Raw genomic sequence first — 27193 nt, forward strand, 5'->3', positions numbered from 1 at the left:
GTTCTTGTGGGAACCTTAGTCTGTACTCGGCACTTGGGTGCTTCATTGGTGTGGATAGGCCACCCTTTTTCAGCCTTCACACTTGGGCGGCCATCACCTTGGCCGGTTAGGCCCTCCTTATGGTATTTCGACGCCCATCCCCCATGTAGAAGCACTAAATTTGGTGGCATGTGCCCCCCATTTGCATGAAAAAGAGTCTCTTTCTCTCTCCCCATCACCTCTCTCTAAAGCCACCTTTTTCTTTGAAAAGAGGAACCACTTTTAGTCTTCTTCTTTTTTGGTTAAAAAGAGATTTATTCTTGGCCAAGATAAGCACAATTATAAAGTAAAGACAAAAATACATGCTACTACTCTTTTTTAACAGACAAAGTGAGAAGAAGAGTAGCAAAGGAGCAGTGTGGAGTTTAAGTTTTCTACCACAAGAAGTCTATAAAAAGCACCATGTGCATCACACAAAGGGGGAAACAAGAATAGAGCTAGATGCAACTTGTAGGAGAAGAGCTCAACTACATTACAACCTTTGTGAAGACCACAAGGCTCATGTGTTCTTAATGCGGAATAACCTCTATCCCGATGAAGATGAAATTTCTTTGTGTGTGGAGCCCACTCAACCCTTATGATTGACTTGTTATACATGATCTCCATAGTTTGTGAATATCAATATATATGTTTGTTGTGCGTGGTTGATGATGGAGCATAAGAAGTAGATTCTTCTTAGAATTTTTGGTCAAGATCATCGTTTTGTAATTATTTACGTGCAATGGATCACTTTTTAGATTCCCTATTTTCAGAGATTCTTGTTACCTTCTCTCATATAGAAGTATTTTATCACCAAAGAAATTGTTAATGCAAGTTGAGCTTTTTGTATTTACAAGAAAAGAGAGTTTGATTTATGTTTTTTGTGTGCATATGGGTGATCATAGTGAGGCTAAGAGTGTAATTGTTGATCGAGTGTGTGTTTTGTGGACCCCCCTGGCTTACATAGTAAATCCTCATATCAACCTCTCATGTTTTGATATCTTTCTTCCTCTATTAATAATTATTGGTGTGTGTTTTGGCTTCAAGTGTCTGTTGGTGATTATCCAAGGTTGTTGCTCTTGCATGAGGGAGTAGAGGGGTGCTATAGAGGCTGGTTCCCTTTAGATTTTCAATTTGATCAATTGTTTGCAAGACTCCCATGGGTCTTGTGGATGTTTTATTGGCCATCTTTACAACAAGACTCCCATGGGTCTTGTGGATGTTTTATTGGCCATCTTTACAACAAGACCTGTTTGTTCTAAGATAGGTTTTCCCCATTTTTCCCAACATTTTTTCATAATGATATTCACTCTTGCTTTGCCATCTAGGACTGCAGTGGCTTGATATCCATTGTGGTAGAGATAGGAATGGCAGCATTTGTGTCATCATAATCATTGTCCCAATTGATTAACTAGAATCTAGTTGTGAGGCATCAACCTCTAGGTCATTTCTTGTTTAACATATGGTTCTAAATTTCCCTCCACCCATTCTTTCACATCTCTCCATTGGGTAGGATTTCTCAGCAAGGGCCCAATTGGCATTTTCACTTTTGTGACGACAAAATTGATGTTAAGATGGCTACATCCCATGGTTTGCATGACGCTACCTCACTTCCCCCAACCAGTTGTTCAATCCCATTTTGAAACCTAGGTGTATAAATCTATCCCTGGTTTCAAACATCCTATTCATGAGGTCATCATGTGACTCCTCATTAGAGCTAAGTTCTTTCTCCTCTTCTTTTTCTCTCAGATATTCAATTTCATATTTTGTATTACCTCCTCATAGAGGTACACTTTTTTAATAGCTTTATTGCTTCTTAGTCTTTTCTCAAACTTCCCTTGAGTAAGGCCTTTGCAGTTTCCAGTTTTTTAATCTCTTTTACAACATTGGGATATACTTCAATGCTCTTTAGTGTTATTGGCCTTTTCAAGGCTACTGTTTAAATGAATTGTGTATCGGGATGCTTTCTTGATTGGATCTTCTTGATCACGTCTCTATAGTCCCCTCGTCTCAACCATCCATGTTTAGGACCAATGATTCACCCTTGCCTATCCTCTTTGGTCGCCTCCTCCTACCTTTTTAATTGATGAACATCCACCTTGTCTTTGATCAACTGAAAGGCGTGTGCTCAGGTTAACACATTTAGTGCGGCCACTATTTGTCCAAGTTGTATACTTATCATGCAAAGACTTGTTTTTCAAGATTGGTCAAAGTTGTCACTTCCCCACTTGACTTGTATGGATAGTCTTTAATGAGATGTTCTACTCCATGCTTCATACATGTGAATGCTAGTGCCTTTACTACTTGTTGAGAAGCATGTTATTGATCTGGAGCAGCCATTTTGACTGGGAAATTCACTACTTTATGGGGTCCTTGACAATGGTAACATTGCAATAGTGCCCTCCAAGCTATTGTATTCATTTCTCTCTCCTTCCCTTTGACAACGGTTTGAAATACGGGCACTTGTTATATGATGCAAAAAGTTGAGCACTATATCATGTGGCTCTTCATAATAGTCATGGGGTTAAGTTCTGACTCGTGAGGATACCCACTTTCCTCTAGGGTTCTTCGACCAAACCTAATTAATTAGTGTCATCTTTGAGGGAGGTGGTTATTGTGGCAGGACCGATGGTGATAAGGGCTTGTCGAGTACCCTATACATTCCCCGGACAAAACCTTGCCCTTGCATTTGATGGTCCTTTATTTCTAGTATGTTGGGCAGTTGGGCTAGTGATGTTAGTAAAGCTAGAGTTAGTCTAGCTTATGTGTGGTGCTAGCAGTTGAGCAACATATCTACACATGGAAGTATCATGGTTTCCCAAGCATCTGCAATGTGTACAATAGAGTAATGGTCTGGGTCAAAGCTGAGGGCACTCTGAGCTTGTGTGATTTTATATATCAAATATTAGACTAGCTCTCTCCTTGGGTAAAGGTGTCCATTGTTTGGAGGTTCCCTTACATCCTTTAACTTGACCTTCTCGAGGATGGGGTTGTGGTCAATTCATTAATCGTCATGTTCTTTACCTACCTTTCCCTAGTGTCTAAGTCATGCCAACTTGACACCTGGAATGGCATAGCCACAGATGGAGTCTTATTCTCTTCAAGCTAGGGTAATTCCAACGTGTTATCTTTAAACTCGATGGCCATCTTGTAGCTGGTCTTAATAAGAGCAAATAGTCATGCAATCTACTCCCTTTCTGAAGCACGGCAATAATTATTCATCGATTAGCCTCTTTTGAAGCTTACACCACCGAGAGTTCAAATGTTTAAGTCAAGAGATATAATCTCTCATAGAATTATGCTCTTGTTGCTTGATGTTGTAAAGTTGTGCCACTGGGCTCCACTTGTCACTGCTTCTTACAAAGCTTCGCACAAATACATTATTATCCTCTAGCTTGAGGGTCATATACCATTGGTGTGCCTTCCCACCTAACATTAGGAAAAATGAATGGATCTTTGTGAGCTCATCAACAGGTCCCTCTCCCTCTTCCCCTCCCCCTTCATGGGTTGGTTTTGTCGCTGATACTCATCTCTATCCAAGGTCGTGGGAAAAGGTGAGACTTCCCTATTTATTGTATCTTCTCTAGGGGGGAACTTATTGTCCTTGTAATAGCATTGATCGCATGTATGTGAGGAACTCAGGATCAGCCATCATCCTATTGATGTCCTGCTTGGTATGGAGCTATTCTTTAGATTTTCCCTCCTTTTCTGGGTTGAGTCCTACTAGTCCATGACGAGAAGTTGTTACTCATTCTCCCTTTGGGTCTTCCCAAATTGGCTCTAAGTGTGGCATACCCTCTACTAAATATTTTGTGCAAGGGCTTGGGCCTATTCTATAGTCTCCAATCTATCCCTTTCTTGGGTGTCTGGCTCTAGTGCTTGAAAAATTCAAGATAGTCATGATCATAAAAACTCTAGTTTTTACGCCAAATTTTTTTCAAGATAAGAGGATAAGATATCAAGGATTAGAATTTCCATTAAAAAGGCAAGGCAATTCCTCAAATCAAAGCGTGATTTTTGAGATTTTTTGTGGCGTGAATTCCTTTGATATTTCACAGCCGTCAAAAACTTCGGAGTATGGAAAATCAATAATTATCTTTGATCTTCTTTTGGGAGTCCAAACTACTCAAAAGGTACAATTTAAGTCTTCTTACCATAGCTAAGGTGATGAAATCTTCAGCAAGACTCAAACAATAAATCTTTTAATAGTTTTTTGTGATTTTGTTAAAAAAAATTTGATAAAACACAACACCCTTGTTTTCAGGTTTTTTTAAAGGACAAATGGTGCAAACATAAAAAATCAACAAAAAATTGATTGGATTGCTTCTCTCTAGGCTTTCCAAAGTACAAACCAAAACTTTTCCCACCCTATAGCAACCTATCCACTCAGTCTTCACACAACATAAAATATAGATTTTTAAAGGAGCTGAGTACTATAAGAAGTAAGTTAGCTCCTCGACAATGGCACCAAAAATATTATGGCTATTTTCTACTGCTTTAAGAACTCTCTCTCACATTCATGTAGGTATTGAAGCAAACAACAACCATCGTGGGATTCTTACCTTATTTTCGAGCCCATGATCTCAATGACCTCCAAGATCCACCAATGGTTGCTAGCTCTAAGCTTTCAAGCCTCCCTCTTGCTATCAACAAGAGATTTGTTGCACCTCCTTGCAAGGACTCACCTCTCTCACTCTCTCACAAAGCATAGAAACACACATGTACTACAAATAAGCAAACATCTCCTCTCAACTCTCTCTCTCTCTCTCTCTCTCTCACTCACTCACTCACTCACTCGCATACACGCGCACGCAAGAGCAAGGAAAAAGCAAGAACTCACTTAGAACAAAGGGAAATTGTATCATTTCATTATGAAAAAGCATCTTATATACAAATAACCCTTATTCACAATGTCAAGAACGACAAAGCAAACAATGTACTAAAGTTTGCTTTTTTGTACTACACATCTACATATATTCTTAAAAGCTTGTCATTTTTTGGAGAAATTATAAGTATAGTCAAACATTTGAATTAAAACGTTTAACTAATCCATAAGAGCACTTATAGGTTACCCTTATTGCTATTAATAATCAATTTTCCATTTTCTTCATTTTCATGTTGGTTTTCTTCAGAATTGCTATTAAAATAACCATAGCTTTAAGATTATCTAAGTCTTTTTATGAATACTATGACTACAAAAGAATTTCTTCATGATATGCAATTGAATTATTTCACTTACAAGTTACATTTGTACTCAAGTTTTCTCTTAATTGCAATTCCTATCATTGACAATCTTACTAAATAATCAAGATTATTCAACATAGCAACATGCAAAGGGTTTGCAACTGTTTCATTTTTTGTCTATTTAAGCATGCTCCCGAATCGTACTCTCGTCTTGGAGACTTTGTTCAAATTTCCCATTTCCTTTAAGCAATTTTGTTTTATTCCTTTGTAATTTTGTCATCATGTTTGAATTCTAAAGCGTGTAGATGATTTTCAAGATTGGATACAAAAGGCCATGGACAAAAATGAGCTCTCATGCCAAATGAACAGCTCTCGAGCTGGTTTGGGTCTAAATTGTATGATAACAAGAAGGGATCCTCTCTAAGCTTGTCATTATGATCCTTTCTTTGTTCTTGCCAACCATTATTGTTAACTGGTGAATATCTAACTAAAACACAAAGCCTGAGCGACATAATCATGAGCTGTTTAATTGATGGTAACAGATCAAGACCCAATAGATAAGGGGCCTTGAGGTCACTCACTTTATTTATGCTCTCTTCATCCCCCTACCAGATAACGTCGCACAGGAACGACAGAACAAGCATTTGCTATGCATTGGCAAGTCTTGAAACCCTACTCTTCGGCGTGTTTGACTATGGAGACAGATCAAGAACCAGTTGAAACAAAACATTTCCCACAAAATCTTGCTGGCACAAGGCCATGGTTCACACCAGCAGACTTCTTGAATAGCTGCTTCAGCATTACCACTTGCTCAAGAATTCTGCATAAATATAATAAAAAAATCTAAAATACAACTTTATTTCTTTGAGATTTCTAGAGATGTTACCAACAAGTAGAAGGAAACATCCCAAACAAATGAGCCCTCAAGGCTGTGATTCAAAACTGTCGCAAGTGTGCGACATAGAAGCCACCCACCTTTTGATGAACCAACAACAATACTGCATGCATGGCCCATAAATACCCACCTGACAGCTTTGAGCGCCCATGAAAGTGCCCCACAGAACTGAAGCTTTTCTGCATAATTACTGGAATGTAAGTGGAAAACTATTGCACATGCACAAAATTGATGGATGCTGTGACATCCTGTGGCCATGTTCATCACCCAAAGTGCAATGCATTTACAGTGTTGAGTGGCAAAACTGTACCACAGCAGCTCTCCCATCATATGCTCATGGTCTAAATACCTCACATTCACAGCAAATAGAACCCACCTGCTACAGTGCTGTATTACTCAATATAATATAGAAGACTCTACAGATTCGATCTATACACAACCAATCCCACCACACTTGTCCGCTTGCGTCAACTAACTGCATTAGAAGAGCTCCTCTGAATAGAACTTGTTCCAGGCCTCCTATAGAATGGAAACACAGTGTGCCAATGCTCAGCTCGATTGCAACAGCTAAATATCAAAACTCTCAAATTTGACTCGCTCACAAACTTGCTCAGAAACACACTGTGCCAATGCTCAGCTCGATTGCAACAGTTAAAAACCAAAACTCTCAAATTTGACTCACTCACAAGCTGTAACTTACCTTTAAGAGATCGAAAACCTTCTCCGCAATGTACTTCTGCTGAATTGTGGCGCCTTTTTGCTGCACTTTATCTGGGTGGACACATAAGGTGGCCTTTCTATACACCTTTTTCACAGCTGCACCAGTGATGAGATCTGTCAATGACACTGCTTGCCAACCACACTCTGGCCAAAGAATCTGCAAACCACAAGATAAGGTGGGGAGGCAATGGAGGTCTCAGTCAGAAATCGCACCACATCCAGTCCTCTTGCCCCTCTTTTATTTTTTATTCTCAAGGATAATATACCAAGGAGCAAAAACATCAAACATACATATTGAAGTGTTGAGAGCAATGCACGGAGGTTTCCTTCCTTGCCAGCAGCCCAGCGCTTGATTTCAGCATCAAGAGTTTCCCCTGCCCTCTGCATGATTCAGCCAAACCGGTGCCCAAAAAACCAGAAACTAGCTTTTATCAAACAAAGATCTACAAATGACTGTACTGTCAGATTCGTGGAAAGCTATGCAACCACCTTCAAGAAACTGCACACATCCAAAAAGTAAAACAGGCAACTAAGGGTGGCTTCAACAATGGAGCTTGTCCAGGCCCACCTTAACATTGGGTGGCCTCCCAAGCCCACCCTACCCCGGACGCATCAGTGGCCACTGAATGTGGCAGCTTTTTACCCAAGAAATGTGGGCAGCATGCAGATGTTGTGAAGCCACCCTAAGTAACGAAGGCACACATACACAGCATACAGTATCAATATAAGAAGAAAAACCAGTCAATTTAATATCCACAGAACCCATTCTTGGAAGAGACGTGTTTCATTACCTGTCTCTCTGCTTGCTCTCTTAGACTTTGCAAATCGCGTTGGTTCTTCTCCTCCAAAGCCTTACTCTGCATGTTCAACAATACAAACGCCATAAAGATCCCTTTAACCTGCATGTTTTCTGGGCACTGATCGGGCTGAATTATGTTCATACAAGACGACAACACATCTCAAATAAAATGTAGCCTATTTTATGCCAAGTTTGTCATTATGAAATAGTTTCAAGCAACTGGTGAAGCTTAAACAACAAACTTGAGAGCTGCGTCATAACTTCAACCACTTTAAACATGGAGGATTAACATGCTAAAATTCGAGTGCTGACCAGCACGAGATCCAAATCACCATCTTGAGCTTTTAGCCTCCACATTGGGTAACTGTAAAGGTTAAGAAAGATTAGACATTGTGACATAAGTAGCTTCGTAGGGTGATCATGATGGTTTTGGCAATTTCTCCTAAGAGTGTCGCCTCAATCTCCTAGAACACACGAAAAGAGCTACTTCCATTCACCAATGAACATTGTCATCACAACCTTAAAAGGCTAAAATTTGAAGGAACAAGCTCACAAGGCAACCCTCAAGATTTTCTCTTATCTTTGTTTTGGAAGGTTCTTCAGCCCATCCTCTTCTAAAGCTTGTCATGACCTGGTGGTGCATCACCTAATGCCCTGCAAGGCTGAGGCTGAGGTGACCATGCTGGATTAATGCTAAGCATAAACAGGTTCACGCTACTCACTCATCTGAATTACATAGTAGACAAGAGATATGGAACCCTAATCTACTGTATATTCCAAAACATGAATATGTTCCAAGATCTACACTAAGATCTGTTCGTGCATACTGTGTGCACATCACTACAATGCAATGACAACAGCCTTCTAGCTGATCCAAATGTCATTGCTGCAGCCCTTGGTCTCTCTCTCGCCCTTGCCTTGGCTCTACAACCTTTGTCTCTGTGTGACACACCTTACCTGCACGACCACATGGCTGGCTTGTAGGAGCCAGGCAGCAGCAGCAAATGTAGGCGCAGCCCATGGGCAAGCATAGGTGCCATGTGGCACTCCCACATAATAGGTGATGACATGGCATGTCGTGAACAGGCCGGCAGCATGTTATGCTGGCTGACCAGCACAGTAAGGTGCTAAATATACACACGTTGAAAAATCACCAAAATCATCTGCATTTCTCAATGTTGGACTTCACAGAGTGTTTCTCTGTAGGCGAAGTGCCAGCCAAAAGTACTCACCAGGTCATCTCTTGGGCTGTTCGGGACTTGGAGATTGTGTAGAAGGCGGTCATCACCGTTGGACAGCCACCTTGCATATTAGTTTCAACCTCTTCTTCATTTTTTTTCCCACCCACCCTCCCTTCACAAGACCAAAGTAACCCCCCCGAGATGGTAGACTTGCTAGAGATGGCTAAGAAGTACGTGAGGGTAGCTTCGTGCGGTATAGGACGTCACGAGGTAGAGATTGGTCGGTACATCCAACTAGTTAGCTCAGCTCGTGGCTCGGTGGGGATAGCCAAGACTTGTGGGTTTTGCCCACGGTTGTCACAGTTGGGGGGTGAGTCAGGCCTGCACCCCCTTCACGTTGCTTGGCTTTGTTTTGCACGTTTCGAGTCTTGTCTCAGGAGTGTTCTAATAGGTGATCCTTTGTGGCTTTGACATATGCCAAGTCCTGGGAGCTTGCTAAAGACCATACAAGGCCTTTCGGAACCTGTAAACCACCCTCTGAACCTGGAACCTTAAAGCTTGGAGGCTGCTCAATAGCCATCTCTCGCTGTAAGTCACCATCTGCCACTTGCATGGCTTTCCTACAAGTCCCCTGGAAAAGAGCTTCCTCATTCCATCATAACCTTCTAGATGCCATAGTTGGTCCCGTGCAACTGTCGATCCACCGGGAACACAATGAGCCGGAACGGCCGACCCCTCCCTCAAATAAAGTATATTGATCTTGGGAGAATCAAGTACATAGTGTCCTGGGCATTTCTGACCAGATTTCCATACCAATGCATATGAATACAGAATTGCAAACAAGTGGTTGTTGAGGTAGACTTGCAACCCACACTACCCTCTCAAGTGCCCATGTTCCCTACCATCTGCTCTCTATTGTTCCACCAACACATGGTAGCAACAATCTGCAAGAGAGCACGTAGGACAAGAGAACACTACACAAGGTATGTGATCTTGTAATCCGGTTCCTCTCCCCTGTTACTTGCTTCCATATTTAAGCATTAAAGCTTACCAATTGCAAGTAGAGTCGATGAGACAGCGGAAGTCTTCGCGATGGAAGTCCTCGGAGTGAAGAGATCTTCGATTTGTCACAATTTTTCGCGACAAAAGTCTTCAAGAGGATGAAGGGAACCTGGGGAAAGCTTTCCCTATGGTTCAACTTGAGAAAGGAGGGCTGAAATTAGGGTTTTCAGCAAAAAGATCAAAAATTACAGCAATAAAGAGAGCTGTTTTGCTGAATTTCAGCCATTGGGAGTATCACAATTCCAGACAACCAAGTAACATATGTCATCTCCAGCAACCTCTCACCGGACAGGCCTGCAAACAACAAGCCAAATTCAAAAGCATCCACCCAGAGCATGTGGCAATGCATTCCCAAACAAAGCTCTTCACGCACACCATGCATTCGTATGTACACAAGCCAAAAAGACCACTCAGAAAAACGCCTGACAGTTGGCACCCCAAAAAACCCAATTGTGAAACCTCTTCATAGAAGAGCGTATCCGATAATTTTTTATTTTCATACACCAACTTTAATATGTCTATAGACATATCTCTGCAATGAGCAAAAGAGGGAGATTATAAGAAAAGGGTTGAGAAACAAATAAAATACTTAAAAGAACCTTGTAACACCAATGATCACAAAAGGAAACACATGAGTGGCATCAATCCCCGGCATATACAACTACCATGGACACCAGTCCAATGTACAAACATGATAAGAAAGCAGGGGTGGACCAATTGGGTGGCCAAATGGTGACAGTAGCCTTGGGTCCACTATGTCCTTGGTACGTTGCTTTTGCTTGCCCCCAAACTGTTCCAGAGTAATGTTGGGGCCTAAAGCAGATGCCAAGGTATCCATACCTGAGAGAGTAGAGAGGGTAGTGGTCAATAAAGAGATGGAATTCTGTAAAGCCTGCATTTGTGCGGCGACTTGTGCCTGACGTTCCGAGAAAGAAGCTTCGAAAGCAACTTTAAACTTCTGAAAATCAGATTTGGATACAAAATCGTCGAAAAGATCGCCATCAGTGGCCTCCATAGCCAGCAGGTCTTAACGTTCGGAAATGGGTTTCATCTCGGATTCTTGGGTCAACAACTTGAAGAGGACAAGATGAAAGAAAAGCTTGGCTTTGAACAAGGAAGAGTGCTAAAGAGTACGAGGAGGAGTGCGGCAAGAAGCCCTTTTGAGAGGAATTTTATAGGCCTTCTGAAAAGCATGTGTGTTTATGCATTGCTTTTGTGTTTTTTCTTTTTTTTTTAGACCATGCTCGAGGGCTCTTTTTTTTTAAACACCCATAAAGCTTGGTTTTTAAAAAAAAGAACACTTAAAAAAAACACATAAGCTACATAAAACTAGTCGCCTAGAAGATTAAAAAATTTTTACATGCTTTTTTGTTCTTTTAAAAAAACATGCTTTGGTTAATATTTTCAAAACCCCTCCATATAGGTTCAAAAAGCAACATGCGTGTTTTGTTTTTTGAAAAAAAAACGAAGTCTTAAATTACCACCCGTCTCGGCTGTGAGTTTTCCGCTTTTCCTCTACAGCACAGATATCGCCGACTTGCAGCGCTTCACACCTACCCGCCTTTGACTGGTTCATGGGGATCTTTGGCTGCCTTCTTTCCTCATAAGGACTGCGCAGCCACACACTCGCCAAGTACACAGTTAACGCCGACCAGCACTCTAGTGCTTCGATTTCCCACACTGATTCAACAGTCCCTAGGAATCTCTTCGCCTCTTCTCTCTTTTGCTCTTGCTGTTCACACTGCCGACTGGTTCACACAGCCGACAGCTCATGCTTTACTCCTTGTCAATAAAATAACTCCTCTTCTTGCTTAACAAGATAACCCTTTCTATGACCACAACTTATGAGTCCAAACGATGGAAACTTAAAATGCTGAATTCTGAAAAACAGTAGTATGCACAAAAAAACAGCAGCCTTCTCAAATTCATACCTCTTTCTTTGACCTCTTTCTTCTCTACCTACCGACTTGCATGTTCTCGAGGATTGCTCTGATACCACTGTCAAATCCCCAAAGGATCACCTCGTAGAACACTCCTGATATACAAGACTCGAAACCTGCAAAACAAAGCCAAGCAACGTGAAGGGGGTGCAGGCCTGACTCACCTCCCAACTGTGAGAGCCGTGGGCAAAACCCACAAGTCTTGGCTATCCCCACCGAGCCACGAGCTGAGCTAACTAGTTGGACGTACCGACCAATCTCTACCTTGTGACGTCCCATACCGCCACGAAGCTACCCTCGCGGGCCTCGAGACTGCTGCCGGCCTTGGCTGCATAAAGCAGGTGCACGTCTGCACTAGATCTAGGCTCCTGACCATAGAGCTCTCACAAAGACACGCGAGACTCTATGAAGTTTGAACTATTGACTAACCTTGGCCACCCTTTTATAAGCTCTTGGCCGGTCACTGGGCGTCCACACTTGGGCGCCCGTCCGTCCATACTTGGGTGCCCGCCCGTTAGTCTATCCCTGGCCCAGCTCGCCAATCAACCTGCCTAGCTCCAAGCTTCCCCAAGCCTCGAAGCTAGTCTTGTGTGCATGTAGCACACAGTAAATACACACTGTGCACATGACAACATACCAAAGTTACAGTTGATGATCCTTGTGAGCAAGTTGATGCCTCTTTGTTTCGGAAGCAGTTTTTGTAGGCATATGCTCACTTATGGTAGTGCTATGTGTGAACAGGGCTTAACCAAGGGCACTTTTCCCATGTGGTTTTTCCCCTTGGACATCAAGTGTGAAAGGACACTCTAACATATAATATTTTGTACTTCTATATTATATGGATGTGGCACACATGCAAGGGTTGACTTGCATTTTGTGGATACCACACTTTTGGCTCTCTCTCTCTCTCTCTCTCATTTCTGTGTGTGAGCTTCTCTACCCTACACCTAACCCTAATGTGCAAGTTTGTGTGTGAGTGTGTGAGTCCAACACCCAACATTTGGTATCAGAGCTTGGAGCTGGGAGCTGGCCCTGATATTCTGCTGCTGGAAAAATTCCTGCGAAATTCCGTCGAAAATAGGCATTCCGTCCGTCGCCTGCGTTTTTCCGTCGACGCTGTGTTTTTCCGTCACCGGATTGTCTGGTTCCGTCAGCGCTCGCCCGCGCTCCGTCACAGCAGCCGCCGGCCGACGACTCCCGTCACTCCCGCCGTTCCGGCGTCTCCATTCAGCCCGTCTCGACCCGCCGTCACCGTCGCCCAGCGCTCGCCGTTCCGACCGACCAGCGACTCGCCGTCTCGACTCCAGGCACCCGCGCTGGTCCAAGGCCCGCCGGCCATTTCTGCTCCGTCTCGACCTCCACCGTCGACTCCAGGCGCCCGCACTGGTCCGAGGCCGCCAGCGCAGCCTTCCCGACTACTCAACAGCGCCATGCTCGCCTTGCTCTGAGCGCCCGACTCCGCCTGCCCGACTGACGACTCGCTCGACACCTACTCGCCGGCTGCCGCCTTTTCTGTTTTTCGCTGTCGCCTGGCCCTGGTGCAGCTAGCCTACGCCTGTGCCATCAGCTCCGTGAGCTTCAACCCCAGCTCCCCGTCGACTGCCCACAGCCAACCTACTCCACCTGCAACGTCTCCCTCCAACGTCTCCACCTGCAACGACTTGGCCAGCCTGCTGGCTCTCTCTATTCGACTGTCTGCTCCAAACCTGCTGCCCTTGCAGGAAGGTATTTCTCTGTGCACATTTTGGGTCAAATACAAATACAATATTTTGCAGCCATTCCAGTGCAGGTCATATGCAGATTTAGCAGACACTTCTGTGCAAGTCAAATTCACAGGAAAATTACAGGTGCAATTTGGGGGATTTCTCAATTTCAGGACAAATTGAAAAAAATTGGGCATTTTGCTTTGCCTACAATTTGGGGGTTTTCAAAATTGAGGTCAAAATTGGCAAATTGAACCTCTCATTTGCAAAAATTTGGGGGTTTTCAAAATTGAGGTCAAAATTGGCAAATAGAACCTCTTACATTTGTAGAAATTTGGGGCTTTTCTGAAAATTGGCCAATTAGATGCACATTGAAGCGATTGGAGTGCATAAAAATTGGGATTTTCTGATTGGAGCATGTAATTGGGCATTACAGCTGCGATTTGTCGCGCATGTATACACATTGTGTGTAATTGGACAATTTGGTGCAGGTTTACACTTGCTTTGGTTTGCAGGCATACATTTGCACAGGACATTTGGTTGCCTGGCAGTGCACATTGGTGCTTGGTTTGCTTGCAGATATATTTTGTTGACATGGCACAGAATGCTACAGATGTATTTGGTGTGCTCACCCAGGAGGACAAGCTGGATGGATCTAACTACTCCCTCTGGAGTTTCATGATCCGTAATTTGCTGGTAGCCAAAGGGCTTTGGGGCATCGTGTGTGGTGATGACACACGCCCACTTACCATACAGCCAGCCACGCCTCAAAGGGGAGGTGCTCAAAGAGCTCCTGATGTAGATCCTGCTCCCACACAAGAGCAGAAAAGATGGGACTCTAGAGATGCACACGCCATGTCATTGATAGCCCTTTCAGTGAAAAGGACTATTATTCCGCACATTCGTTCATGCAAGACATCGAAGCTTGCATAGGACACATTGGAAGCAATGTATCAGGTATGCAACGAGGCAAGAGTTGCCTACTTGAAGAGGCAATTGGATCTTCTTTCTATGGATGAGGGTGACTCCATGGCAGATCATCTCACCAAAGTGAAAGATTTGCAGGAACAATTGCTAAACATTGATGAGGTTATCCCAGACAGACAGATGGTCACCAACACTCTTCATTCTTTACCGCCTTCCTACTTGGGCTTTCACACCTCTCTCAACCTCTCAATGAGAGGAGGTGGTGATCCCATCACTTTTGAAGAGCTCGTGGGTTTACTCTTGCAGGAAGAGCAAACAAGAGCAAACTTATCGAGCAACCGTGGTGGAGAAAAGGCATTTACAGCCAAGGATAAGGATAAAGCAAAGAGCTTTAAGCATGGGGGACAACAGTCTAGCAAGGCTGGTCATGGACAGCCCTCTTCTAGTGGTGAAAAGTCTGACAAAGGGGATGCAAACAAGCCCAAAAAGAAGGGCAAATGTCACTACTACCATAAGCCTGGACACTACATCAGTGAATGTAGGAAGCAGATTGCAAAAGAGAAAAAGAAAGAAGCAGGCAATGCAGTAGCAGACTCTTCGGATGACAAAGCACAGCAATCAGCTAATGTAATCCAAGAAGAGTACACTTTTTTGGTCACATGCACTAGTGACACACCAGGTGCTTCAGACACTGATATGTCTTGCATTGCATCTGACAGACAGAATGCATCATGGTATTTTGATAGTGGTGCTTCGAGCCACATCACTTCATGCAAAGATGTATTTCAGCACTTCGTTTATGTTTCAAATGGCCGCACTGTATCATGTGCAGATCATACCACATATCCAGTAAAGGGAATTGGTAATGTCATACTTATTGCACCCAATGGTGCCAATATATGTATGAAAAATGTATTGTATGTTCCAGGAATAAAGAAAAATCTGCTCTCCGTCTCAGCCATAAACGACCAAGGTTTAAAGATTGAATTTGAAGATGGGAAGTGTTTGGTAAAAGACCCATCAAAGGGTTATGAAATAGTCACTTCTGGAACACGATACAAAGGCTTGTATAAGCTGGACAGCTATGACAAGCGCACTTATGATGCAAATACAGTGGCTGCCCACACTCCTGCTATGCATGATGCAGAGCTATGGCATGCTCGTTTTGGGCATGTAAATTTTCACAGTTTGATGCTTTTGCAGAACCATCATATGGTTGATAATATGCCGCCTCTTGAGTCTCCACCAAGACATGTATGTGAGGGGTGTATTTTGGGAAAGATGCAACGAAAACCATTCCCCAAAGATGAAGCTGTTAGAGCTGAAAGTAAATTACAGCTCATACATAGTGATGTATGTGGTCCAATGCGGACACCATCCATAGGGGGGCATCTTTACTTTGTCACATTCATTGATGACTACTCCAGGTTTGCTTGGGCTTACCCTTTGAAAGCAAAAGCAGATGTGTTTACATGCTTTCGACACTTTGTAGCAATGGCTGAAAATATGTGTGCATGTAAAGTCCAAACACTCCGCTCAGATAGAGGTGGAGAATACATGTCAAATGCATTCAAGGATTATATGCTTCAAAAGGGCATCAAACACCAATGTACTGTGCCTTATACACCGCAGCAGAATGGTGTAGCTGAAAGGAAAAATAGATCTCTCATGGAAATGGCAAGATGCATGGTGAAAGCACAAAAGTTGCCTCACAAATTTTGGATGGAAGCTATAATGTGTGCAACTCATGTGTTGAACAGGTGTCCAACAAAAGCTTTGAAAACCATAACACCATTTGAGGCTTGGTATAGCCGAAAGCCAACAGTAGATTATATGCGTACATTTGGGTGTTTGGCATATGCATATGTGCCAGAACAACTCCGAACAAAGCTTGATGACAAAGCAATTAAATGCATTTTTGTGGGCTACAGCAATGAAAGCAAAGGATACCGTCTTTATAATCCAACTACACGAAGGATTTTTGTCAGTAGAGATGTGGTATTTGCTGAAAATTCAGAACAGCCCATAAACAGCTTTTATAAAAGCAATGATACAGGCTTACAGGACATGTTTGATGGACTTTTACCCATTGCAATTAGGGGGGATTCAGATCAGCCAGTCCCTACACAAGAAAATCCACATGTAGAACATGTGGACCAGCCAGCCATTCAGCCCCCTTCTATGGAAGAAGTGGAAGATCTTGTCAGGGAAGAGCAAACAGCCATAGACACAGCCAAGTCAGTGCCAAGATGGTTGCAGAAAACTTTGCAAGAAAGCAAACTTGCAGCTCCACTCACAGGTAGAACAAGGGCTAGTTCCAGCCATGCTTTGAATGTACATTGTGGGGAGTCTGCATTCGCAATGGGTGGTCTCTTTGATTCAGAAGAGCCTTCTTCTTATGAAGAAGCACATGAGAATGAGCATTGGTTGCAAGCTATGCAAGCTGAAATTTCTTCTATCATGAAGAACAATACATGGGATCTTGTGGAATTGCCTAAAGGCAAGCATGTAATTGGAACAAAGTGGGTGTACAAAGTCAAAAGAAAGTCTGATGGTACTATTGACAGGTACAAAGCAAGACTTGTGGCTAAAGGCTACTCCCAGAAAAAGGGAATAGATTATGAAGAGACTTTTGCTCCTACTTCGAGAATGACCACAATAAGATCAGTGATTGCATTGGCTGCCCATAAAGGATGGAAAGTGCATCAATTGGATATCAAAACTGCATTCTTAAATGGGCATTTACAGGAGGAAGTATATGTAAATCAGCCCATTGGTTTTGTAGTTCCTGGTGAGGAACATAAAGTATGCAGGTTGCACAAAGCATTGTATGGATTAAAGCAAGCTCCAAGAGCTTGGTATGATAAGATACATGCTCATCTAACCAGCCAAGGTTATGAGAATAGTCCAGCTGAAAGCACATTGTATGTGAAGAAAACCGATGCCGATATTCTCATAGTCATCTTGTATGTAGATGACATGCTCATTACAGGTACTAGCAAAGCACAAATTTCAGATTTCAAATCTGATTTGAAAGCTGAATTTGATATGTCAAATTTGGGGCCTTTACACTCCTATCTCGGCATACAGTTTATGCATACAGATGATGGCATTGTTATGCAGCAAACTAAGTACATAAAAAGTTTGCTAAAAAGGTTTCACATGGATGAATGTAAGCCCATTTCTACTCCGGTAGAACCAGGTGTACGGCTTACTATGCATGATATTGGAGAGCCTTTTGAGGCCGGCATTTACAGCCAGGCAGTGGGATGCCTCATTTACTTGTGTAACACAAGGCCAGACATATCTTTTGGGGTGTCTTTGTTGAGCAGATTCATGCAGAGCCCAGGCACAAAGCATTGGCAAGCAGTCAAACGCATTTTTCGTTATCTTAAGGGTACCCTGGATCTTGGTTTATTCTATCCCGGGGGGGGGGGGGGGGGGGGGGCAGCTTGCAGCTTTATGCATACAGTGATTCAGATTGGGCTGGTGATTATGATACCAGGCAATCCACCAGTGGGAATTGTTTTTTTCTTGGCAGTTCATGCATATCTTGGCTGAGTAAAAAGCAACCCACTGTTGCTACATCTACTTGTGAGGCTAAGTACAGGGCAGTCTTTACAGCTACAATAGATTGTGTATGGTTGAGGAGACTATTGGCTGATCTTCGTGAGTGTCAGCAGACACCCACCACTATTCTCACTGATAGCCAGAGTGCTATGGCCGTGGCACGAAATCCAGTATTTCATGCACGTACCAAGCACATAGAGATTCATTATCACTATGTCAGAGAGAGGCTACATGCAGGGGAGATCAGTTTATCTTATTGCCCTACACAGGATAATGTTGCAGATCTATTCACAAAGGCTTTACCTCGAGAAAAGTTTGAAGCTTTCCGCAAAGCTTTGGGCTTACTCTCATACAGAGACTGATCTGCTACCCTTGTACAGGTTCACACTTCCACTACAGGGGGGGATTTGTAGGCATATGCTCACTTATGGTAGTGCTATGTGTGAACAGGGCTTAACCAAGGGCACTTTTTCCCATGTGGTTTTTCCCCTTGGACATCAAGTGTGAAAGGACACTCTAACATATAATATTTTGTACTTCTATATTATATGGATGTGGCACACATGCAAGGGTTGACTTGCATTTTGTGGATACCACACTTTTGGCTCTCTCTCTCTCTCTCTCATTTCTCTGTGTGAGCTTCTCTACCCTGCACCTAACCCTAATGTGCAGGTTTGTGTGTGTGAGTGTGAGTCCAACACCCAACATTTTTGTTCATTGATTTGGTTGCTGAACACCAGATTGGACTTGAGCTTCCCCGTATAGCTGTTGAGCTCATTTATGCAGACGCCTTTGAAGACTCATTGGGATGCAGGATTGCAGATCTTGCGACATCTGCAAGGTACGAAGGATCTTGGACTCTTCTATGATACTAGAGGGGAAACGACGGATGGAGTCAAACGCCATGGTTAGAGTGACTCAAATTGGGGAGGAGATCCAGACACGAGGAGATTTACATCAGGCTATTGTTTTACCCTCGGCTCAGGAGCTGTTTCATGGAGCAGCAAGAGGCAGCCAACTATTGCCTTGTCGTCTTCAGAGGCGGAGTACCGGGCTGCTTGTGGCACTGCTTGCGAAACCCACGGTCATCCAGAGTCACTTTGTTCGTGAGAAGTTTTTTGCTGATGACATCTTTCTAGAGTTTTGTTCGACGAAGGACAACGCGGCTGACCTCTTCACGAAGTCTCTACCTCAGGCTATGCTCCGGCAACACTCCAGCTCACTGGGGTTGGTTCCACATCCAGGAGCTAAGAGGGGGCGTTAGCAATCATCTCCTGTCTGTACATTACACACTAGGGCCTCTATTGTGGGTGTGCCCGCCCATTAGGTATTTCTCCATTTTTTTTTTTGGCACCCCCCCCCTCTCTTTCGCTCTTCATGCCTGCCGCCTTGCCTTGCCCTGCCTGCCTCCCCTCTCCCCTTCACGCCTCCATTTCCTCCCGCCCCCATCTTCGCTCTCCTCCGCCCCCCCCCCCCCTCCATCCTCCTTTTCAGTTTTCAGGCCTTTTTCCTTGCTCCCCTCCCGTGCAGGTTGAGCTTTCAGGTTCTTCGAGGTTTTTTCGACCATTGAGGCAAGTTTTGGCCTATTCTGGTCTTCACCCTCAAAAGGACTCCATGGCAACTGCTCCGTCATCCCCGACCAAGGCCGCCATTGCTTGCATCTCCTTTTCTAAAGCGGATCTTCAAATTCTCGCCATGACTGTTGCCTCATTATTAGAGGCCTCCACCTTGGTTTGCAAACTTGTTGGAAGCTGCCCTACACGCGAACAGCTCAAGGATCTTTTACAGGTGAGCCTCATTGGCGAGCCTGCAAAGATCACCAATATTCACCCTCTGGGTGCGAATACTACCAAGTGCAGTTTGACTCACAACTGAGCACTCTTGCACTGCGTATGGCACAGGCCTTCTTTGCACGGTGGCAGCACAGCTTCAATCCAAGGTCTGACGCTCTGGCTGGCGTGTCAAGCTTCCCAATGACAGTTTGTTTCCTAGGCCTTAGGAAGGACTACCTTCCTCTTCTCCTGGTGATTGGTGGTGCCATCGGGAGAGTGATGGAGTCTCCCCCCCCCCCCCCCCCCACTACTGCCTCAGCCCTCGCACGAGCAGTTGGGATTCCATCCCTCCACATCTATGTTGGCTCGCTGGATTCTATGCCACATTGTATATCTATTCCTAGCCTCCGGGGCGACCCCATCCAGCAGCGCGTGGAATATTCAGGCCTTCCAGGTCAATGCTTCATTCGCAGACAAATGGGTCGTTTACCTAGAGCTTGCCCTCAGCGGCAATCCAAGAGACCGCCCCGGTGGTTCCTCCCCCCGTTTCTCATTCAGATTCTCACTAGGGGACAAGGAGAGAGGCAGGTTCTCAAGTAGTAGAGCATCAAGCCCCGACTACAGACGACCAAGCTTCTGACGATTGGCAAGCGCTCGGGCTACCAGCCAAGCGCCGCCGCCACGCACGCCAAGCTGACAAAGCTCAAGAGGATTCGGTTCTGTCAGATAACAGTTTTGAGCATTTACCTGTACCTTCCCGTTGGCGACGCGCCCTCTCCAGTCACGGAGCAGGCCCCTCCGGCCCCACCAGTATGGCGGTCGATCCCTCGTCGAGATCCCCCCCCTTGGCCCTTGGTGCTCTATGAGGCCGACTCACCTCTCTAAGCCCCCGACGGGCTCCTCCCCGTAGCCTACCTCTCTAATGGATCTCTCACAGCAGCACCCCTCTCCGGTCTCTCCGCCCCTCAGCCCTCCCTCGCCGCCTCCCCCACCTCCTCCTCCCCCTCCTCCTTCATCCTCAACACCAACTATACCCGCAGCAGTTCACTCTGCCCCGTCTATCATCCGAGCCCTCCCTCCCATTCGTGACAAAGTCTATTCATGTATCTTCGAAAGGTCCCTCGGGAATTGGTAAAGGCTATAACAACCCTCTCTTCTTCCCACAACACGCTTTCACTTTTTAAAAAACGTCACACTCTTGCACATGTGTAAACACATCTCGCCTCATTCTTGGCCAATAATATTGCCTTTCTAACTTCTCCAGAGTCGAATTCATGCCTCGGTGACCCAGGTGACGGCGTCATGGGCATCATGGAGAAGAGTTGCCTAAAACGAGTTCATGACACAAAGTCAGCTTTTGTAGAAAAGCCAACCATTGCGTATCAAAAAGTGGCATGGTCTTGTGGCATTCAATGCATGTTCCCACTGTGTATCGAATTCGATAGAACCTGCGTACGTGTGCTTCATGTCATCTAGTCCCGTACTAACAAGGTCGAGTCTAGTGATCTGAATCAAAATCATTGTTCCCTTCCTGCTCAAAGCATCGGCCACTTGGTTGGCCTTTCTTGGAAGGTACTCCATACCAAATTACTAGAAGATCTAGCTCCAACAGTGTTGACGATCACTCCACTATGCACTTGGCATTGTCTGAATCCAGTGTAATGCCTGATGGTCAGTGCGAACCTCAAATTCATGGCCACGGAGGAAATGTTTCAGGGCTTGATAACTGCAAGGAGTTCCCGATCGTAGACCGAGTAATTCTTTCCTACAGGCAGAAACTTACGCGACATGTAAGCTACTGGATGGCCATTCTGTTGTAATACACCTCCAATTGCGATGTTACTCGCATCTGTGATCACTTGGAATCCAGCAAATCTCTCCCAAGAGCCTTCGTAAACTAGAAGGGCAAGTAAAAGGGGACACACAAAAGCCTCTATTGGTAATGTGTGACACTTGGGAATGGGTTCTGAAAAAATCAGCAATAAGGACCAAGAAATCAACCATGAAAACAAAGACCATGCATTTTTTATCCAATCAGCTACAAAGACTCAAATCTCAAAAGGGTTCAGATGGGTGTGAAAGAGCTCACGGTGCCCAAAAATGCTGCCCTTTGATCCCAATTGGGGGAGGACTCTCATGCGGATTAAACAAGCCCTGGATAGGGGGGAACGGGGTAAAATACTCATTTTCAAGCTCACGACCCCAGCAGGAAAACCAGTAAAAGGGGTGAGAAAGGGCCTATGAATATCCCCACCCCACCCTCATTATTCATTGTTCTAGCATCAGTCCAATCAAGACCAAAAACACATCCAGCAGAGTCCTGTGAGCAATCCCAGATGTCAGAAATCATCAGAGCCAGCTGCCCACCCTTTCACAGCAGAGAGATCTGGATGGAAAATGACAGAAGGAACTGGATAAAAATCTGCATTAGTACACATTCAGACATTGTACTTTCACTCTCATGCCAATAAAGCAATTACTCCGCAAGAAGGGGACAGGAAGCACTATCTATGTGCACTGTGTTTTATTTTCCGTTGTTTAAACTATCTTTTTCATAATTACATTTGAGTAAATAACCTCTTTGCATTATACTGGTCAAGACCTTCATATTGCATGTTATTTTTTTCCCCTCTAGCATTAAGGTATGTTTCTATTATATATTCATTTCTCAGCCTCTCGCTACAAACATTTAAGGTAATACATAAAGGAGGGGTGACTGAACCCCACAAAAATCCTTAAAAACTATATTCAAAATGCACAAAAAGTAGGCAGCACAGCATATCTAAGCAGAAACATACAGTACGTTCAACAGTTCGCTGGTGGCGTTCCCATCTGGCTCTTCGCCGCTCAGCAGACTCTCCCTCAACTTCTTGGAACTCGCCAGAAGTTGATGCTGTTGGGCCTGCAGAAGTAACAGAAGAGATGCTTATGATTGTCAAGTGAGCGTTCCACCAGTCTTCATATTGCATCACTATGTTACTAACCGAAGAGTGATGTCCAGTCATCGGCTGAACTTGTTGTTGGAGTTACTTTCCTAACACTAGGTGCAACATTGGAGCTCCTTTGCAGTCCCTCAGTTGAAAAGCCTTTGTTCGACTGCCGTCCATCAGAGGAGGCACCCTAGTTTGCCACAAGTTTCACATCCAATCTTAGTTCTGAAACCCCGTACATATAAACTGAGACCCGGAGAAAAACACCAGTAATCACATCCTTGCATCATCATGGCAAAAAAGAAACAAGAGCCTGTCCAAAAAGCATGGGCTAATCCCCTTACTTGGGCTGGTGACCTCTGCCTTGGTGCGCTGCCAGGCCTAGAATTCGATGAAAAGAAGGCCTCCAAATCATTCTCACTCCTTCGCTGTTGCTCTCTTGCAGCTCCAGCCCTTTCTGCAGCGGCTCTTTCCGTCCTTTCCCGGGCTTCTGCCGCTGCCCTTTCAGCAGCTCTTTCTCGTGCCTCCGCATTTGCTCTCTCCACAGCAGCTCGCTCAGCCCTGGCTCTGGCCTCACTTGCAGCTCTCTCAACAGCAGCCCTCTCTGCAGCCTTCTCTCTAGCCTCCGCAGCTGCCCTTTCACGTGCCTCAGCAGTGACTCTTTCAACAGCAGCCCTCTCTCGAGCCTCTGTAGCTGCCCTTTCACGTGCCTCCACTGCAGCCCTCTCTCTAGCCTCAGCAGCCGCCCTTTCCCGTGCCTCTGCCGTGGCTCTTTCAACTGCAGCCCTTTCTCTGGCCTCTGTAGCTGCTCTCTCTCGTACCTCTGCCGTGGCTCGTTCAACAGCAGCCCTCTCAGCTCTTTCCCGCGCTTCTTGAGAAGCTCTTTCAACAGCTATCCTATCTTTCTCTCTTTCTCTCTCCCGCTCTCTTTCCTTCTCCTTTTCCCTTTCCTTGCGACGCCTCTCTCTCGCTTCCTTTTCTCTCTCTTCCCTCTCTCTCTCTTCTCTCTCACGAATAGCTTTAGCCTCCCTCTCCTTCTCTCCTCGTTCATGAGCTCTCTCTTTTTCTTCTATTTCGTAAGCCCTTCCTTCTTCACTTTCTCTTGCTTCACTAGCTTTCTCTGGATCTCCCCTAACTCTCGAAGCTCTAGCCTCTCTTTCTCTTTCCTCTTTTTCTCTGTCCTGAAGCTTAGATCGGGCCCTTTCCATGGCCTCTTTCATAGCTATAGCTGATGCTGAAGCAGCTGCACTTTCCTCTGTCATCTCTTCCTCTAAAATTGGAGCTGACATGTCCTTTTTTACCTCCTTCCGTGCTCTCAAAGCACCTGTTGCAAATTCTTCTAGTTCATCAAAAACACTGCCAGAGTTATGAAGACTGGACTTACTACTATAATCCAAAGGTCCTCTCGCTAATGATGGCTTAGATGACTCAGGAGATTCATGCCGAACAGAAAAATCCTTAAAGTTTGGCACTGCCTCTTGATTTGATTCTCGTTTTGAGACTGCTGGCTTCCTTGATGTATGACCCTGCTTTGAACCAGGCAATGGAGGCCTCCTTGATGGAGGTGGGATAGCAGTAGGCTCAGTCACTAACTTCACATCTTCCACTGAGATCCAAAACTCATCAACGTGCCTACTTTTAACAGCCTTTGGCAGCCGCACAGAATCCTCAGCCTTGTCATGGACCTGCCAGTTTCTTCTAGATGGAGAATGGATCGATGAAGCCTCAGCACCTCCCATGGACTGGGTCTTTGGACTACTCAATGAAGTTCTTGTCTGGTCTTTTGCCTGACTGTTGCTCAAATGATTTCTCCTCGAATGTTTCCCCTCTACGCCACTAGTATTCACCTGTGCTGCATTTGGAGTTGGACTACCTACATCCTTCTTCTTTGATGGATACCTCACTGCATTAACTGATTTGTGAGATGGAGATTGAGCTGTGGTACCCTGTGGTGAAGTATTTCCAGACACCGCAATGTTTTCATCAAAACCGTTGTTTGAATAGCGCCTTCCATGGACACCTGAAGATTCGGCTGGTTCTTTGGAAGCATCTAAATCTGGAACAGAAGGGGCAGAGGCCCGAACAGCTGACTGTAGCACATTGAAAGGATCATCTGCTGACAGCCCATGGGAGTGTTTGGGCAGCCCAGATGACTTGTGATGAGTGGGCTTCCCATCTCCCGTCGGCCTGAAACATTAAAATCAAAATAAAGTACAGCATTGAAACTCCACAACTTGGTTTTATAGCTGTCACAAGTTTTCAAACACTTGTGGCTTCATTTATGCCTCTTTAAAATGCCCTTATGTGCAGACACGCTTTTAAAGTGTTAGAACCAATTAATGAAGGCTGCAGGCAAGTTCAATGCAGTGCATTAGTGTACCAAGCGTCGCCCCAGATATGCATCATGTCCAAATTCTAGGCAAGTTCAATATGAGAAGATTGAAGTGCAAGATTTTGAACCAATGAGGTCCTAGGATATATCCAAGTCAAATGTGGCTTATTGATTAAAAGCAGGGTCTTGGCCAGCTGTTGAGAGCATCATGTCAAGACTAAGGCTTGTTACAAAACTCCCTACCCATCCATGGGGGGATTGATGGGCAATCCTGCACCGTGCACGCCCAACTCTCTGCCCCCTGTCGCATGGGCAGGGAATCTTGTGTATCCGGCCTAACCAAGTTTAATATGGGGTTTTAATGTACAAACTGGTGAACTAATAATGTCATCAAATATGGGCAAGTTTAATGAGGCTAAAATTCAAAACGGTGGCTAATCCCAACTGATGTACTTGGGCCTGTTATACTGCAATCCCTTCTTCTTTTTTTAGGGCGGGGGGGGGGGGGGGGGGGAGAGAGAGAGAGAGAGAGAGAGAGAGAGAGAGAGAGAGAGAGACGGATTTGCAATTAATTGTCCAACTGCTTGAGCATTATCATAGTTGTTTGGACATGAAATCAAACAAAAGTAAACACGCTCTGCAGTACATACCGAAGCTTGGCTGACTCGCTGCCACCAAATCCAGGAAGCAACTCATCAAAGTCACCAGTTGTTGTTGTTGATTGCAGCCCAGAGGAAGCAGCCCGCTGTGAGCTTGATGACCTATCTCTGGACTCCATACTCTCAGAAACCCCAAGTAAATCTTCAAGAACACCAGGGCTGGTCCCAACCGTAGAAACCCCACTGAAGACATCATCATAGGCGACATTGGCACTCCTAATCCCCGGCAGACCCCCAAAGATATCATCGTCATACAGGGGAGCGTCGAAAACTGGCAAAGATGCGCCTTTGAAGGAAGAAGCGGATGTTGTTGTTGATACTGACGATGGCTTGACTGGCATTCTGAAGATGTCATCATAGCTCTGTGACGATGCTGACGATGTGGTCTGCTGCATCATGGTTGCAGTCACGGGGGTGTATGATGGCGGGGCAAACTTTGGTGGGCCACCGAAGACATCATCGTACATGACGGGCAGCTCGGAAGCTGCAGATCCGTATGTGTTTCTGTTGGAGGATGCTGATTTTATGCCATTGGATGATCCAAAAAAAGGATCTTCTTGAAGGCTTTCATCCAAGATGGGGTTGGAGCTTCTGCTGTTGCGATTGGAACTATTCTTTGACTTGCTTGCAGAAGTTGTCCTATGGATCGAAGCTGGAGAAGACGACGGAGGTGATGACGATAATGGCACTGCAGATTTCGCAGCAGACATAGGGGCTGATTTGCCCTGGGGCTTCAGACCATAGTCGCGCTGCAAAATGTTAGCAAAATCGTCCATGGTCACAGCCAGACGGTCAGGAACCGATTGAAGACAAGTAGTGCATCTCTGGGAGCTCAATGGTAAATCGGATCACGCTCAGTTTGTCTGTGCATCCATTAACAGATCGCAACCTTCTTTGTGATCAGATAATATGGGGAGAAAGCGAATCGACTGAGATGTAAAAGTAGATTGTGGAGCGCTAGCTAAGGGAACCGGAGCTTCTAGCTATGGCGGAGCTCCTGGCTATGGCGCACGGAGCTCCACTGCCAGAGAACACGAACAAAGAGGGAAAGACGGGTTAACTTAACCCCTCTAAAGGGTTGAAGTAACTCTATATGCTAAACCTTGGGCTACAAGAGATCTTAAATTGCTCACACTTTGTAGGCTACAAGAGACCTTGTGAGTGGCACTAGCCACCTTGGGCGGTCTAATGTGTAATCAGTGTGAATACTTAGCGACATTTGACTTTATGGATGGCTAGACAGGCCTCTCACCTCGCATACTCAGACAAATCACAAAGGATGGAAAGGTCACAAGTGGCAGGGGAAAGCTTGAAGCCACCCAATGAGTTGGCCAGCACAAACAAGATCCTTCTTTTAGAAACACACAATCTCTCTCTCTCTCTCTCTCTCTCTCTCTCTCTCTCTCTCTCTCTTAAGGAACACGGTTTTGCTCATCATTCCTTAACAAGAAAAAGCTAGTCCATGTCACTTAGCATTGTGTGAGTGTATCATGTCATCCCC

General features: G+C 44.8%; 1 protein-coding gene across 1 annotated transcript; it reads right to left on the bottom strand.

Moving 5' to 3' along the window:
- Positions 1-5980: 5980 nt before the first annotated feature.
- On the bottom strand, positions 5981-26890 carry LOC147631088 (uncharacterized). The gene is made up of 8 exons (XM_086809418.1): positions 25684-26890; positions 23046-24888; positions 22756-22891; positions 22570-22673; positions 7609-7674; positions 7109-7198; positions 6798-6974; positions 5981-6616 (listed from the first exon to the last, which is right to left on the bottom strand). The coding sequence occupies exons 1-8, from the start codon at positions 26466-26468 to the stop codon at positions 6578-6580; spliced, it is 3240 nt and encodes a 1079-aa protein (XP_086665544.1). The 5' UTR covers positions 26469-26890; the 3' UTR covers positions 5981-6577.
- Positions 26891-27193: the final 303 nt, after the last annotated feature.

The sequence above is a fragment of the Cibotium barometz genome, chromosome 15 (assembly GCF_041138505.1).
Source record: "Cibotium barometz isolate CiBa-2024 chromosome 15, ASM4113850v1, whole genome shotgun sequence".
In the NCBI taxonomy this organism is placed as follows: Eukaryota; Viridiplantae; Streptophyta; class Polypodiopsida; order Cyatheales; family Cibotiaceae; genus Cibotium; species Cibotium barometz.

Coding starts and splice junctions, on each gene's coding strand:
- LOC147631088 (XM_086809418.1), bottom strand. CDS start 26,468: ATGGACGATTTTGCTAACATTTTGCAGCGCGACTATGGTCTGAAGCCC. Junction 24,889..25,683: donor AGCGAGTCAGCCAAGCTTCG/GTATGTACTGCA, acceptor TTAATGTTTCAG/GCCGACGGGAGATGGGAAGC. Junction 22,674..22,755: donor TGACTGGACATCACTCTTCG/GTTAGTAACATA, acceptor TTACTTCTGCAG/GCCCAACAGCATCAACTTCT.